The sequence below is a fragment of the Benincasa hispida genome, chromosome 1 (assembly GCF_009727055.1).
Source record: "Benincasa hispida cultivar B227 chromosome 1, ASM972705v1, whole genome shotgun sequence".
Classification (NCBI taxonomy): domain Eukaryota; kingdom Viridiplantae; phylum Streptophyta; class Magnoliopsida; order Cucurbitales; family Cucurbitaceae; genus Benincasa; species Benincasa hispida.
The window spans coordinates 95,173,835-95,189,733 of NC_052349.1; the positions used below are offsets into that span (position 1 = coordinate 95,173,835).

Consider the following 15,899-nt stretch of genomic DNA (forward strand, 5'->3'; position numbering starts at 1 on the left):
ATAACATATTTGGTCAATTACTATTTTACATATATTTGAAAAAATTTGTTTTATATAGACAAGCGATATTGATGCCATGTAGTTTTTAGGTATTATATTTCATGAAGGCTATAAATTATGTGATTACTTGTCAATATGAGTATAACTCAATTGACATAGTATTTATAGTATCAACCTTGAAATCAAAAGTTCGATTTTTCCTATTGTAGAAAAAGCATGGCTACCTTATCGATTACAAATTCGATTTTTCTTCTTTCTTTCTCCCTTTTCAAATTTCAATTTTTTTTTCTTCACTCTCTTGATAACATTATTAAGCAACCTAAACCCTAAAAAATTTCAAGCTTTTCACACACATGAAGAATCTTCAAGGAAACCATATTCCCACTCCAAACACTAAGAACTAGCTACAAAAGGGATCTTCATAATCATAATTACTAAATTGTTTTTACTTTACATGAAAATTCTTTCTTTCCTTCTCTCTCTCTCTCTGTGAAAAATGAGATGGATTTGAAAAAATCATTATTTTTATTGTCTTATATTATTTGATCCCTTCAATTGTATAGAAGAATGTTAGTCAACCTATAGGTTAGAAAATACTTTCTCTGTTTATTCAATCTAATTTAAGTTAAAATACTTTTGTTGTTTTATAATATTATTAGGTTTAATGATATTTCTTACCTATGGTAGATCAAGGACCGTTTACCAAAAAAATAAAAAATAAAAAAATCAAGCAGTAAATATATTTATAAACTACGAAGACTAAGAGTTATTTTATAATAAAAATGACAAATTTGATGAGATTATTCAAGGTAGAGATTAAATTGTTACATACTAAAGTTCACGATCTAAATTGTAAAAAAAAATTGAAAGTACATGAACTAAATGGTTACAAGCTAAAGTTCAAGGACTACATTGTTAATTCCATAAAAGTTTAAGATCAAAGTAAATTTTGACCTAAATTTAAAATAATAATAAAAAGATTAGGGCACCATTTCATTGTCTATGAGTTTCTTTTTGTTCCCTCCCTTCTCAAAATATTTTTATAAATTCTGAAGTTGTTTTTGTTTATAGAAGTTGACTAAAAAATTTAAATATTTTGGAAAGTGAAAATCGTGAAGAAATAAGCATGCTTTTAGAAAATATATAATAAAAAATCAAATCATAATAAAATATATAATAAAAAATCAAATCATAATCAAATGGGACAGAATCATTTTATATGTGTTTCTCATCCTAATCAACAATAAAGGTTTTTAAATTGACACAAAACAACCCATGTGATGATGGTATAATACCTTTATATTTTTCTTAAAAAACGAAATTAATAACAACATTGTTATCAAATTTAAGAACATATGTGTTTATTTCTTTCTTCATCAAAGTGTTTTCATTTATTTTTTTTTATCTTTTTAAGATTTTAACTAAACATTATAAAACCCTTATGCCCTTTAAGAGAGAATTAAAAAATGGAACTAAAACTTTAAAGAAAAAAGTGGTTAAAGTGAACTAATTGAATTGAAAAAATTATATGCATTCAACAAAAAAAAAAAAAAAAAAAAGTTTGAAGTTCGAACCGTCGACGTTGAATTTATAAAAAAAAAAAAAAAGAAGAGTGGATTAGGAAAAGGATGAGATAATATTTTACTTTATAAAAATGAAAATCAGTAATAATAATGATAATGATGATAATAATAAGTAATCGTATTGAATAGAAAAATCCAACTTTGAAATATGAAAATAAATAAAAATAACAACTTGAATACGCATGAGCTGAAAATTTTAAATACAATACCTTCAATTTTTAAGAATTATTTTAAATTTATGTAACTCTTTTTTTTTTTTTTTTTTTTAAAAAAAAAGTAATTAGAAACATAATATTTCGGAAAAAAAATAGTCATTAATAGAATTTTTCTATGTTTTTTTTTTAGTAAATAGAATTTGTCTATGTTTATAAAATTAATAGTTAACTTTAAAATGGAAAACGATAACTTTTTTGGTCTTTTTCTTTCATTTGATGTGATATTATAGTAGGTCAAGTTTAAATGATAAAATTGTTGAAAATATTTATAAATAATAGTAAAATATTATATTTATCTATGATATTATCTGTCTCTATCATGACACAGATAGACATAGATAGTTGCCACCTATCACGGTCTAGACCGTGAAATTTTGTTATACTTGTAAATATTTTGGTTCATTTTCTATATTTAAAAATAATCATATATAAATCGAAGGATAATTTCGAAATTCATTAAATACCAATTAATTTATTGCATGCCATTCATTTGTTAAACAATGAAACGATAAGGCAAGGCCCAATATATATTTTTTTTTAAATACATAAATAAAAATGAAAAAAATCCTAAAGAGTTCATGGTGGTAGGAAAATAATCTGTAAACTTATTTACCATGGATGAGGGTTGCCCAAACAAGATCCAAAGCCCACGTATGAGTCCAAATTCAAGGAAAATTAAGAGGCAATATGGAAACACATTTTTCATAGGAAAAAAAATTAAAGCATCGAATTTTAGGCTAACCAGTCGAGCCCGTACCAATAAAAAAATAACCGAATTACATTTAGTCTGATGTCTTATCATTATTGGGTGTTAACTCTGACATTGTCAGAGTTATACATAACCACTGGCGATTGTCAGCAGAAGGGCATTGTAAATAACTCCAAGGTGAAAGGAAAAGTAATCTCCAAAAGAAGCATTGTCCTTAATTTTGTGTACTTAAGTGAAATATACACTTATTGTACTAACTTGGACATCGGATTATGGTAGGCTCGATACCACATTGGTGCAGTATCTTTCACGCAGACCAGATCAAGAGAAGCGAATTGAAGGTCAAGTTCACGAGGGGCCGATGACGACAACAAACATGTGTGAGATCTACTTGCCAACAAGAATTATCGTTTTAGTCATGAAGCTCACAAATTCTTTGGGCAAAACAAAAAGTGGATTACCCCAACTCCTACTCCTTGAGCCAAACATGTTCTTTAAAAAAAATTTATTTAGTTCAACAATTATGTACAAGATGGAGGATTCAAACCTCTAACCTCTAGATTGATAGTATATATATTATCATTTGAGCTATGCTCATGTCGATGACTCATATGTAAGTTAATTTGTAATAATAGTACTCAAATATATAGATTAACTAAAAGTTGATCAATATCCAAAGTCTCGTTTGCTAACCATCTTATTTTTTATTTTTGGTTTTTAAAAGTTAAGCCTATAAAAGCTCTTGCCTTTTTACCTATTTCCTACCATCTTTCTAAAAAATTAAACTAAGTTTTGAAAACTAATAAGAGTAATTTCTAAAAATTTATTTTTGTTTTTACAATTTTAACTTCAAATTCAACTGTTTTACTTAAGATATATGAAAGCTATTATAAAAAATAGATTTAATTTTTTTAAAAAAATGAACAAATCAAATGATTACCAAAACGATAGGTAAATAAGGTAGTAATTTTAGTGATTACTATTAATGAAATTGCAACAACATCAAAATGAAATGATAGATAATAGGGGTGTACATGGGTTAGGTTGAGGGTATTTTTTGGATCAACCCAAAAATTTCGGGTTGGTATGATTGACAACCCAAATGACCCAAAATAAAGTTTCCAACCCAACCCAACCCAACCTTTAAAATTTCGATGGTTAGGTTGGGTATCGGTTATAACTTATTTTTTAATTTTAATAAAAAAAATATGTAAATTATATATAAACACATGACTAATAACTAAAACTCATAAAATTAAGATGCTAAATACCAAATATCTATGAATATTTATTGTAAACTTTAAACAAAGACAATATCATAGAAATTTAAAAAAAGAAAATATAAAAAATCACAAATTAATCAATACAAAGTAATCAAACTTTAAATAAAGAGAAATATATTATATAATATATAATATATTATATAAATCGAGTTGAATTGGGTCAACCCAAATTTTTTTTAGCCAACCCACAACCCAACCCAACCCAATAAAAATAGAAAAATTTAACCCAACCCAATCCAAGAACAAAAACCCAATCCAATCCTTATATTTTGGATTGGATAGTCTGAATTATTTGAGTTATCGGGTTATTTGAACACCCCTAATAGTTCAACTCTATAATTTAACTAATATGAAAAGGTAAATCTTTTTCTTGCCATCTTTCTAAGACTAGAAATAAGAGAGACGTCTAGGAATTGGAAGTTTGCATTTTATTTCTTTTTTAATTATTTTTCTCTACGAGCACTTTTCTCCACGTCTACTTTAATTTCCTTACCTTGAAAATTCAAGCACATTTTACCATCACAGCGCTACCCATACAATGAACCTCACCATTTTTTTCTTCTTTTTTTTTTTTTAGATTAAAATATTATTTTCACTGTGTGTTAAAAAAATCTTAAATTTAGTCTATATTTTTCAAAAACATTTTATGATTTATTAACATTTGTACATATTGTATTTTCTTATCTGAAAAATATTGTTATTATTTAACCAATTGTAATAAAAGTTGTTTTCAAATAAAGAAAAATTAACCAACTTATTTACAAATGTAGCAAAATATCACTATCTATCTGTGACAGACAACGATATAGACGTCTATCGTGGTCCATTGTCCATTGATATATGTCTATCGTGATCTATTGTTGATAGACAGTGACATTTTGTTACATTTCAAAACATTTTCAACAGTTTTATCATGTAAAATAATTAACTTTAAGAGGTTAAATTTTAGATTTGTTGAAAATATATGGACTAAAATTAAATAAACTCAGAGTATAAAGAATCAAACACTTTAACAATTTTTATTTTTTAAAAAAATCAAAATTTCCCCAAATTCAAAAGATACAACCAAGAAACTTCAACACCAACCCCTTCATTTACTTTAGTGGAAGAATGACTTCTTTGACTTCAAGTTGTAGAGAGAGAGAGAGAAATAGAGAGATATTTTTTTTAATTAATTATTTTGTTAAGATATTCTTCAAATGAAATTTTCAAACAAAACCCATTTTGAAAAGAGCACAATACTTATTATATTTATTCATTAAAACACATAAAAGTGTTGGATTAAGTTGAAATTAAAATGAAGACCAACTTTCTCTCTCTAGAATCATCTCATCATCATCAACCATATATATGGTTTTGTTGGCTTTGGAAATGAATGGAGTTGATATGAAAATTATTTAATTTTCTTTATATATATAAACTTCTCTTAATAAATAAATAAATAAATAAATAAATACTCTCTCTGTTTCATTCAGACCAATTTTCCATTTTTCCAATGTTCTGTTTTTTTTTCTCTTCCTAAAAAGTTGGAGATGTTCATATTAATTCCTTCAACAATTTGCAGAGTTTTTCTCTCTCATCTCTGGTATTCTCTCTCTCTTCCTAAGATTTCATGAAGAAATTCTTCAAAAGGTTTATTTAGTAATCTATTGAATTTGGGATTTTTTTTATATAGTTTTTGTTCCTTTCTTGTAAATTTGGACATTCTGTTTTTTAAAATCCCAACTTCTTCAAGCAAAACCTTTTTCACTAAATCAACCCCTCTTCTCCATCTTCCAAAAAATTTCATTTACTATCAGGTTGGCTTTTATTTATTTATTTATTTTATTATTTTAGTAATATTTTTTTTAATGAATTAATTTTTTTTTCCAGATGATGGGATCAAGAAATGGAGCAAAAATGATGGTGATTCCTTTGATTTTCTTGTTGGTGAGTTCAGGGTGGATTTTCCCAGAAACTGTGGGACAGAAAATTTCATCCTCAAATTCTCTACTACAAGATGGTAATTTTACATTTTTTCTTGTAAAGACTTGAAATTGATTAATGATGAAATGGTACATATATCATATACAAGCGGGTTGAGTTGGATTGAGTTATGAAACTTTCGTTGATAGAACTTAATCGTTCGTAGTAAATTTGTGAAACTCTATTTCGAATATAAACTTGATCTATATTGAATAATTTAACTTTTGTTAGGACGATAGATATTTTGTGAGTTAGTTTGAGATTATTATAGTTAAAAATGAAATAGGACAAGTTAGCTATTTGAGGATTTATTTAGTTGTTTTTTAAACGTTGAATCAAATTAGTAACTTAATGTATTCACATCTAAATATAATTTAATGGATAAAATACTAATTATCATTTTAAAAATGGATGGTTTGGTACTATTCATAAGTTAATAGGATTATTTCCTTCATGTTTTTGACAAATTATACCCCTAGAGATTTGAGAAATTATTTATTTATTAATAGTTGGATGGTAAAAAGAAATCTGTAAAATCTAAAGTTAACATTGATGAAGTGGAGCTAATATAGCTAGTTACATGTCTATTCATTTAATTGTAAACAAAAGAGAGAATTTTTAATTTTTAATAGATTAATTAAGCTATAAGTTTAGTCTAGTCTCTTGCCATGCCTATTTGGGCTTCAAAGCTTTAAAGAAGATATATAATATATATATATATAGTCATTGAATTTTAAGAATATATTTTAAGTTTAGTCTGTTAGAAATTTCAATTTTGTCTCCGATAAGTATTTTAAATTTTCAATTTTGTATCAAACAAATTTTTTCATCTCTTGGAAGATTTGCTACACAAAATTGGAAGTTTGTAATCCTATACAATTCTATTAAAAACACAACTCAATATTATATATATTATATATTAGAAAGTTAATTTTTGAAAAGTTAGAATATATTTAGGGCCTTTTAAAAACAAAATTGGAAAATCCAAAAACACCTATAAGACATTTTTAAAAGTCAATTTCAAGGATCTATATTAGATATTTTATAAGGTTATTAAGGAATCTTTTAGACACAAACTTAAAAATTCAATGACTAATCTTATCCAAAATCCCCCAACTCAAAAAAATTTCAAGTACATCATCAATAGACGTTATTAGATATTATACATAATACTTCTATCTCATTAGTCCCACATCATTAATTCGTAAATCTTTATTTCATGGCAAACAAGGAATGAATGTCATATGAAAATTTCTATATACTATCGATGTATTAGAAATTCTTTCTAGTTCCTAACTCAAATGAGTTTAGATTGGTCGGGTTTTTTTTAGATTATAAACTTTTTTGAAACGTCGAGCCGACGTGGTGTTGACTTTTTTTTTTCCCTTAAATTTTCTTGTTTGTTTTAGTCAACAATATTCACAGGAGCTGCAGGGTATGGGATTGGAGTGGTATGGCTTGTGTGTGGAATAGCATATGGAGGATTTTTGGTAGCAATTCTATGTTGTGGAAAGGGAAGGGGAAAGGAAAAGCTGAAGAAAATGCCACATTTTGGCCAGAAATTCTACCTATGGACCATTCTCTTGGCTGCTTTCTTCACAATTTTGGCAATGTAAGTCTTTAATATGAATGTTTGATTTTGTATATAATTTCGGTTCAGTTCGATTTGGTTTTGTTATATATATGTATTTTTTAATCCAAAACCAAATCAGATGAAAATTAGTATAATAATTTAATAATGAGAGAAAAATGAGAGTATCTATATGTAAAAAAAACAAGAGTTACTTATAATTATTAGAACTTGAAAAAATAACGAGTTAAGAATACAAAATAAAAGCAAAAAACGCAAAATTCAGAATAAACGAAAACAAAGAATGGAGAAGACAGAGAAAATTATACAACAAAGATCTTCTAAATGGACACTTTACCTTTCATATTTTCTAGGTTGTAGCTTCCGTTTTACTTCAAGAACAAATTTAGATAGTTGAAGGGACACTAGATTTTGAAGTCGATATTTCAAATCTCCCATTATAAACAATTTGTTCCATTTATATTTTATTATGAATTTAATCCCAAATCATCCAATAAATATAACGCTACTCATTTAGACTCATTTGATGACCATATTTGATTTTTGAAACTTTAGTTTATAAATACATTTACCATACTGAGTTTTATTGATTTTGTTGTCTACTTACAATGTTTTCAAAATTCATTCAAAGTTTTAAAAGTTCGGAAAAAGTTTTTGTTTATGGAATTTGGTTATCAATTCAAATATTACCTTAAGCAAGACCATTGTAAAGAAATTAAAAGAAAATAAGAATAATTTTAAAGAACTGAAATAAAAAACCAATGGTTATTAAACGAGATCTTAAGTTATTAATATTGAGACTACATTGAATCACAAAACAAAAGTTGGAGTGATAATTGAATTAAATAAACACAACCAATCAAAATTAGGGATCAAAAGTTTTAATTCATTTTATTTTGTTAAAATTATTATATATTATTATTTTAGTTTGGGTTATAAGCGGATTAGATGAATTTTAAGTTTGGGAAAATGCTTGTGTTTGGCAGTGTGGGATGTGGAGTGGTGATTGGAGGAAGCACTAGATTTGATAGAGAGGCAAAGAGTGTAGTGAAAATCATAATAGAGACAGCCAATGGAGCATCAAACACTATTCAAAACACAACTTCAGCTATGAAAGACATGATTTCTAACTTAGAAGCTTCTAGAGGATATGGAAATGGAATTGAAGAAACTTCTGGAACTTTGACTTCTACTTCTCAAGAACTTGATGCTCAAGCTGCAAATATTCAATGGCAAGCCAATAAGAACAGGCTTTTGATCCATAAAGGCCTCAACATAATGTAAGTACTACCTTTATTCCTCTTCTTTAGATTATACAAATATGTTCTTGATCACCTCAGCTTATAATATTTTGATTAAATTACTAGTTATTTAGTCTCTCTAAACTTTAAAATTATTTATTGTTGAGAAAAAATGATATATATAGAACTGAATACACTAACAACTTTATTACACCATAATTACTATAAACAATACACTTAATGTATAATATTCAAGCTCAAACGAAAGCCAGATAGAGTAACAAGGCTTAGATATGAAAATAACCAAAAACTTGAAAGAACTTCAAAACCTTTGGAGACTCAAAACGTGGTTGAGACACACTTCTGGTAAGCACTGTCATGAAGAGAATTATTTGCTTTGCACGGACTACAAGCTGACTAAAACGATCATCTCAGCAGGATACAACGACTAACTCTAGGTAGAATTGCAACCTTGAACTACTTGGATCTGGCTGAACTCTTGGATACTTGCTCTCGACTCAACTCAAAAACAAAAGAAAGAAATGAAAGAACTCTTCTCTTTTGAATGGGATACTATAAATGAAGAACCAAGTTGCTATTTATATATTAACAACTTGGTAATTCCCCAAATTACAAAATAAAATCAAATAAATAAAAAAAAATTGAAACATTTGTCAAATTTAACTCAATTAAGTTATTACTTAACAAAAATCAAACATAACTCATTCAAATTGAAAAAACTACAAATTTAACTTTTATACATATTAAATTTGTACATGGAACATCATTTTAATTTGAAATTTCGATTTAATTTAAAACTTTCTAAACAATGAATTTAAACTACACAATTAAATTCATTTTATGTTTCAAATTTTTACCAAACTTTCACTTTCTTTCACTATATATATTTATCCAACAATCCCCCACATGAAAGAAAGTGAGAAAAATCAAATAAAACTGTTGAGAGCAAATATACAAGCTATGCATCAGAAGAGGTGTTTTGTGAACTTGAACCTTCCTTAGTGAATATCCATCGAATTTCCCGAAGAAATAGTAAGACTAAGCTCTAGAACTGTCATTCTTATTGGTGAATAGAGACAACAAATATCACACATAGCTCATCTTGTATCTTTAAGTTCTATACATTTATGTCCATTTTGGTCCTGGACAAAATCTTGAATTCATGAGAGTTTTAGAGAACATAAGCCATTTGAAAAGTTCTCATGGAAGCGACCCCACTTCTACTCTCATATAGATAATATTGATTAAGAGCATCATGTCACTACTCCTATTGTAAAACAATATATCAATATAACCTTAACATCAACAGATCACACTCTAGAACATCATAGAAATGGGAAGAAACTATAAGTTTCTTAGTGTGTCAACTATGAATTATCCAACTAGTTTGCCTATTGAACCTAGATCTTGGGATCTCAGGTAACACCAGATAACTCATTTCATAGGCTTTAGCCTTATTTCTCTCGATGTATATGTGACTTGCTCTCTTGACAATCCTTTTGTCAAACAATATGTAATATTCTCTTTTGACTTCACATAATCAATGAAAATTATTCCATTAGAGAGCAATGACCTTATCGAATTATACCCACATCTAATATGTTGTGACTTGCCATTATAAACATTATTCTTGGCTCTCATAGAAGTCACTAAATTGTCATAATAAATACATATTACACTTACAAGATTTGGCTACAATGGAATATCTTCAAGAAAATTTTGAAGCTATTCAGCTTCTTCTCGTACTTTATCAAGAGTTATAAGCTCTGATTCCATAGTGAACGTGCTATACACGTTTGTTTTGAAGATTTCCATGATATAACTGCTCCATCTAAGGTAAAAAAAATACCCATTGGTTGATTTAATCTCCATACTATCAGAAATCCAATTAGCATCATTAAAGTTTTTTCAGTACATGTGGATACCTCATATAATGCAATCCATACTCTAGAGTGTACTTCAAGTACCTTAGAACTCTGACTAATGCATTCCAATAATCATCCCCAGGATTGCTGGAGTATCTTACAAACCTTCCTACTGAATAGACATTATCAAGTCTTGTATAATTCATTATGTACATTAAGCTACCGATAACTCTAGAATATTCTAGAGAAGACACACCTTCATTCGTTATTTTTCTTCAAATTACAATTTGGATCAATTGGAGTAACAGTCGGTTACTCTCAAAATGATCAAATTTTTTCAACACTTTCTCCATATAATGAGATTGAGAAAGTATGTATTCCACTTGGATTTCTTGTTATTTGAATTCTAAAGATAATATCAGTAAGACTTAGGTCTTTCATATCAAAGTTTGATTTCAACATCCTTTTAGTGGAATCAATAACATTTATAACATATCATCCACATACAAGCAAACAATGACATACTCTTGATCCATGGTTTTAACATAGACACAATTATCACACTCATTCATCTTAAATTCATTGGATAACATAGTGTGATCAAACTTTTCACACCATTGTTTAGGTGCTTGTTTCAACCCATAAAGAGTCTGTTTACAAACTTTGTCTTCAAGTCCTTTAACAATAAACCCTTCAGGTTGTTCGTGATAAATTTCTTCATCTAAATCTCCATTTAAAAATGAAATCTTTACATCTATTTGGTGTATTTTTCTAAATTTTGTAAAGCTGCTATTGCAATTGACATCCTTATAGATGTTATCCTCGTCACTGGATATTTGGATACTTACTCTCAACTCAACTCAAGAACAAAAGAAAGAAAGAAAGAAATGAAATAAATGAAAGAACTCTTCCTTTTTGAATGAGCTACTACAAATGAAGTACCAAGTTGCTATATATTTATAGGCTAGCAAATTGGTAACTCTTCAAATAAAAAAATAAAATCAAATAAATACAAAAATTGAAACATTTGTCAAATTTAACTTAGTTGAATTGTTACTTAACAGAAATAAAACATTACTCATTCAAATTGAAAAAACTACAAATTTAACTTTTATACATATTAAATTTGTATATGAAACATCATTTCAATTTGAAGTTTCAATTTAACTTGAAAGTTTCTAAACGATGAATTTAATCTATATAATTAAATTTATTTTATATTTCAAATCTTCACCAAACTTTCATTTTTTTTCACTATATATATCCAACATTTATATAATAGATCTTTAAGGCGGTTGAAGGTGTTGAGTTGGTTTTTATATCGTTGATTGTTATAATTTGTGAATCATAATAGTATATATTTGGAGTGCGAACTATTTTAGTTTGGGTTATAATAATCTGTGTTTGGGATGCCAACTATTTTAGTTTAGATTACAAAATATTGAGCATTGTAAACAATGAGGATTTTCAAATAGTTTTACCATAGTTAAATGTGATGAGTTATGATAATTGGGAACTTAAACTATTATAATAAAGGACACAAACATTGAGTGGGCTACTAGCCACTCCACCCAAGACAAGTTAGAGGCCCAAACGTCTAAGATTTAGGATTGTTAAGCCTAGAGAGTTGTGAAGTTTGGAGAGTTGTTTAGCCTTGGGGTTCACAATGTAAGAAGTCAATAAGACGTGAAATCGATGTTTTTTTTTGTCCCGAGGCATAAGAGCTTCTTGGGTCAAACAAGAGTAAATTTAACAACTTCACTCCTACTCAACGCTTTAGATCAAACACTTGTTAAAAGTTTACGAATGTGTGTTAGAAGATATTCTTAAAACTAAAAATTGTACTAAATACAGAATTGAAAGTTTAGAGAGATATTAGACACTTACTTATCAGACACGAGACCAAATAAGGAAGCCGTTTCGGAATTTGATTATATGTATTGAAAGGGGATGTGTGTATGGTTTTGCAGGTACATAGTGACCATGGTTACAATTTCTTTGAACTTGGGAGCTGTAATTGCAATGTCTGGTGAGTCTGTGTGGTTTCTGCTTAAATGTATTAAACAAAGCTATTATTTAGCATTGTCCAAGAATTCAATTTTGTTGATATTTGTTTGTTTGTTTTATTTACAGTATTTGGGATTCTCAGATTACAAAGATTATTTCACCTGTAAGTATTTCCCCCTCAATGCTCATAATTTTCTCACAAAACATAACAAAAACATCCTTAAAATTTTGATTTTTTTTTTTTTTCTTTCAGTTTCATTCTCCACTGCTGGTTTCTCACAGTTCTCTGTTGGATCTTCTTTGGCTTGTACCTTTTCTTGAACAAGTAACTCTCTCCCTCTCTTTGAACTTAATTTCTTTTCGTTTGTTTGTTTTTTTAAGAACAAACAAAGAGGACGTTTATATTGATTAGAGAAAAAAAATGTTTTTTAAAAGTCATCATTATTTAAATTTTTTGATAAAAATTGTTTAAAATATACTCTTAAAGTGTTTCAAAAGCTGTTTTGAATAGTTGTCAAGTACCTTGAGCTTTTAAAAAAATGACTTATTTTCAAAATTAAAAACTTAAAATGTTAAACCAAATATACCCAAAGTTAAAGATGAAGATAATGAGAAATAAGAGAATAAATCAGTCACAGTGGATGATTTTGAAGGCAAATTGTCGAGAATTGATGTTTAGGAATATAGGAAGCCAACTGATGAGTGACTAAGTTAAAACTGCAAGTGACATGGAGGAAGCCGTGGATTGAACCATGATGTTGCAAGTCAAGGAAGGAATCAATAAAAGGCAGAACCTCATTAGCATATTTAATTTTTCCCATTTAATTAATAGATTCCAAATGATAATGAAATCTTCTTCTACTTGAAGAGGAGAGATGCCAACTTCAAAAGCTCTGGAGATGCCTTCATATAGAGCAACTGATTCAGCAAATTTGTGACTTTTCGTAGGCATCATGGTAGAACATTAGAATCATGATCAATAACATCTAAACCCACATCACCATCAACGAAAGATGCATCAACATTCACAGGAAGAAGCTAGGGGGACTAGCCAACTAGCATCCTCAACAGAGCTTAGAGCAGTAGTCGATTGGGGACAACATAGAGCTAGAAAGAGTGACTCGTGATCCAAGTTTTGAAAACTAAAAAAATAGCTTTTCAAAACTTATTACTGTTTTTAGAATTTGAGTCATTACAGCAAGAAAACAAACACAAATTTCGAAAAATTAAAAACTAAAAAAAAGATTGATTTTGGTCTGATTTCAGCTTCTCAAGTGACACTTGCACAGCTCTTGAAATGTTTCAAGAAAATCCCAACAACAATAGCTTGAGCTCTATTCTCCCATGTGAGCAACTTCTAACTGCAAAATCAGTTCTCACTGATGTAAGTTCAGAGATTTATGATCTTGTTAATCAGGTAATATTTACATATATTTTTTTACATTTTGTTAATCTGCATTCATCATTAAAAGCTTACATATCAGAGTTGGGTCAACTACACAAATTTAACCTTTTTACTTTATTTCATTTTTTTCAGGTTAATACACAAATTTCAGTATCATATCCAGACATTGCTCTGGTTTGCAATCCTTTCTCACAACCTCCATATTATGAATACCAACCTCAAAACTGTGCAGCAAACACGATTCATATCGGAGACATCCCCAAGGTAAATATGTTAGGACGTACGACGTTATTTTTGTTCACTTTAAGTATAAACCCGTATTGTTTTACTTTTAAATAACATCCAAGAGATCGTTTCCCTGAAAATAACAACGTTGTCCTTATGTTTTCATACTAAATTGAGACCATGTGACTAGCTAGGTCTAACCCCTTTTTTTAGAGTTCAATAATATACGAGGATGTGGGAAGATTCAAAACTTAAAGTTGGTTTTTAAAGTTGAGTCGTTGAGTCCCATTTGTTTTGGTTTTCTGTTTTTGAAAATTATGTTCGTTTATTTTCTTACTATTTCTTTATTACGATTTTTCTTATTTCTTAAAGAAATATTTCAATCAAAACTTTTATATGGAAGTAATTTATTATAAGCTTGGTTTTAAAAAATTAAATAATTATCAAATGAGATCTCTTACGTGAAAGTAATGTTAGGCTTCATTCGATAACAATTTTGTTTTTAGTTTCATGTTTGTGAAATTTATGTTTGTTCTCTCCCAATTTTCCAATGGTCAAAGCAACACGTTGAATTTCTAGTAAAATTCTAAAAACAAAAACAATTTTTCACAAACAATTTTTTCTAGCTTTCAAAACTTGGTTTGGTTTTTGAAGACATTAGTAGAAACTGGATAATAAAATTATGAGGGGAAAGTAGTATTTATAAGCTTAATTTTCAAAAATCAAATGAATACCAAATAGGGTCTTAGTGATCAGATCTCTTCCATCTACTCTTCGGAATATACCGACATATTTCCATCGACACGGATCTTTATCGACATGATATCATCATTCTTTCAGGTGCTAAAACTACTCACATGTTCTGATGAAAGCAATGGGGGGTGTGAGAATGGGCAATTCATGTCAAACTTTGAGTACAAAACAGTGGAAGCTTACACAAACTCAATACAAGATTTCCTCAATGTGTATCCAGGAATGGAAAGCCTTGTGGAATGCCAAACAGTGAAAGATGCCTTTTCCAAAATCTTAGAAGACCATTGCAAGCCTTTGGAGAAATATGCCTGCATGGTTTGGGCAGGTTTGGTTTTTGTTTCAATTGTTATGGTGTGTTTGGTTTTAATTTGGACAATTAGGGCAAATATTGACCAAAAACTCCACCATTTTGATGGATCAGTACAACCCAATTCTTCAATTCCAAAGATGATGGAGATGGCTAATCATTGATATCTTATAGCTTTTATATCCTTAGGATAGAATCAAACAGTGATCCGAGAATCCCGCGTAAGCGAGTTCTCTGAGTATGTCTAGGGTTAGAGGCAAAATGCATTTGTATTTTGTATATAGACTAAATTATACAAAATATCGATGTATATTAGTTGGTTTTGATTTTGTTTGGGTGACTTTAGAAGTTACAATTTTACTTTATCTAGGTTTTAAAAATCTTATGGTTTTGTGTAAATCATAGTAGGGAAACACAACTTACTATAAAATGATAATGTATTCATTGATGGACAAGATAACCAAAATATACTTTGTAAACTCCCATCTTAAGGTGGAGGAGCATTTCAATAATATTTTTTTTTCTTAGGTTTTATCTGAGATAGACGTAAAGAGATTCAAACTTATTATCTTTAAAGTATTTGAGAGAAACAATTAATACAATTATCATTATGTTCAACTTAGTATTTCTTTTTATAATAAGTTAAAAAAAGGAAAATTATTTTAAATGACAAAATTACTGAAAATATTTATAAATATAGCAAAATATCACAGTTTATTTACGGTAGAC

General features: G+C 28.3%; 1 protein-coding gene across 1 annotated transcript; it reads left to right on the forward strand.

Moving 5' to 3' along the window:
* Nucleotides 1–6,676: 6,676 nt before the first annotated feature.
* Nucleotides 6,677–15,485, forward strand: LOC120073207. Its single transcript, XM_039025914.1, has 8 exons — nucleotides 6,677–7,367; nucleotides 8,333–8,626; nucleotides 12,444–12,502; nucleotides 12,607–12,643; nucleotides 12,734–12,805; nucleotides 13,747–13,897; nucleotides 14,018–14,149; nucleotides 14,951–15,485. The coding sequence occupies exons 1-8, from the start codon at nucleotides 7,297–7,299 to the stop codon at nucleotides 15,332–15,334; spliced, it is 1,200 nt and encodes a 399-aa protein (XP_038881842.1). The 5' UTR covers nucleotides 6,677–7,296; the 3' UTR covers nucleotides 15,335–15,485.
* The last annotated feature ends 414 nt before the right edge of the window (nucleotides 15,486–15,899 follow it).

Coding starts and splice junctions, on each gene's coding strand:
- LOC120073207 (XM_039025914.1), top strand. CDS start 7,297: ATGCCACATTTTGGCCAGAAATTCTACCTATGGACCATTCTCTTGGCT. Junction 12,503..12,606: donor AGCTGTAATTGCAATGTCTG/GTGAGTCTGTGT, acceptor TTTTATTTACAG/TATTTGGGATTCTCAGATTA. Junction 13,898..14,017: donor TTTATGATCTTGTTAATCAG/GTAATATTTACA, acceptor CATTTTTTTCAG/GTTAATACACAAATTTCAGT.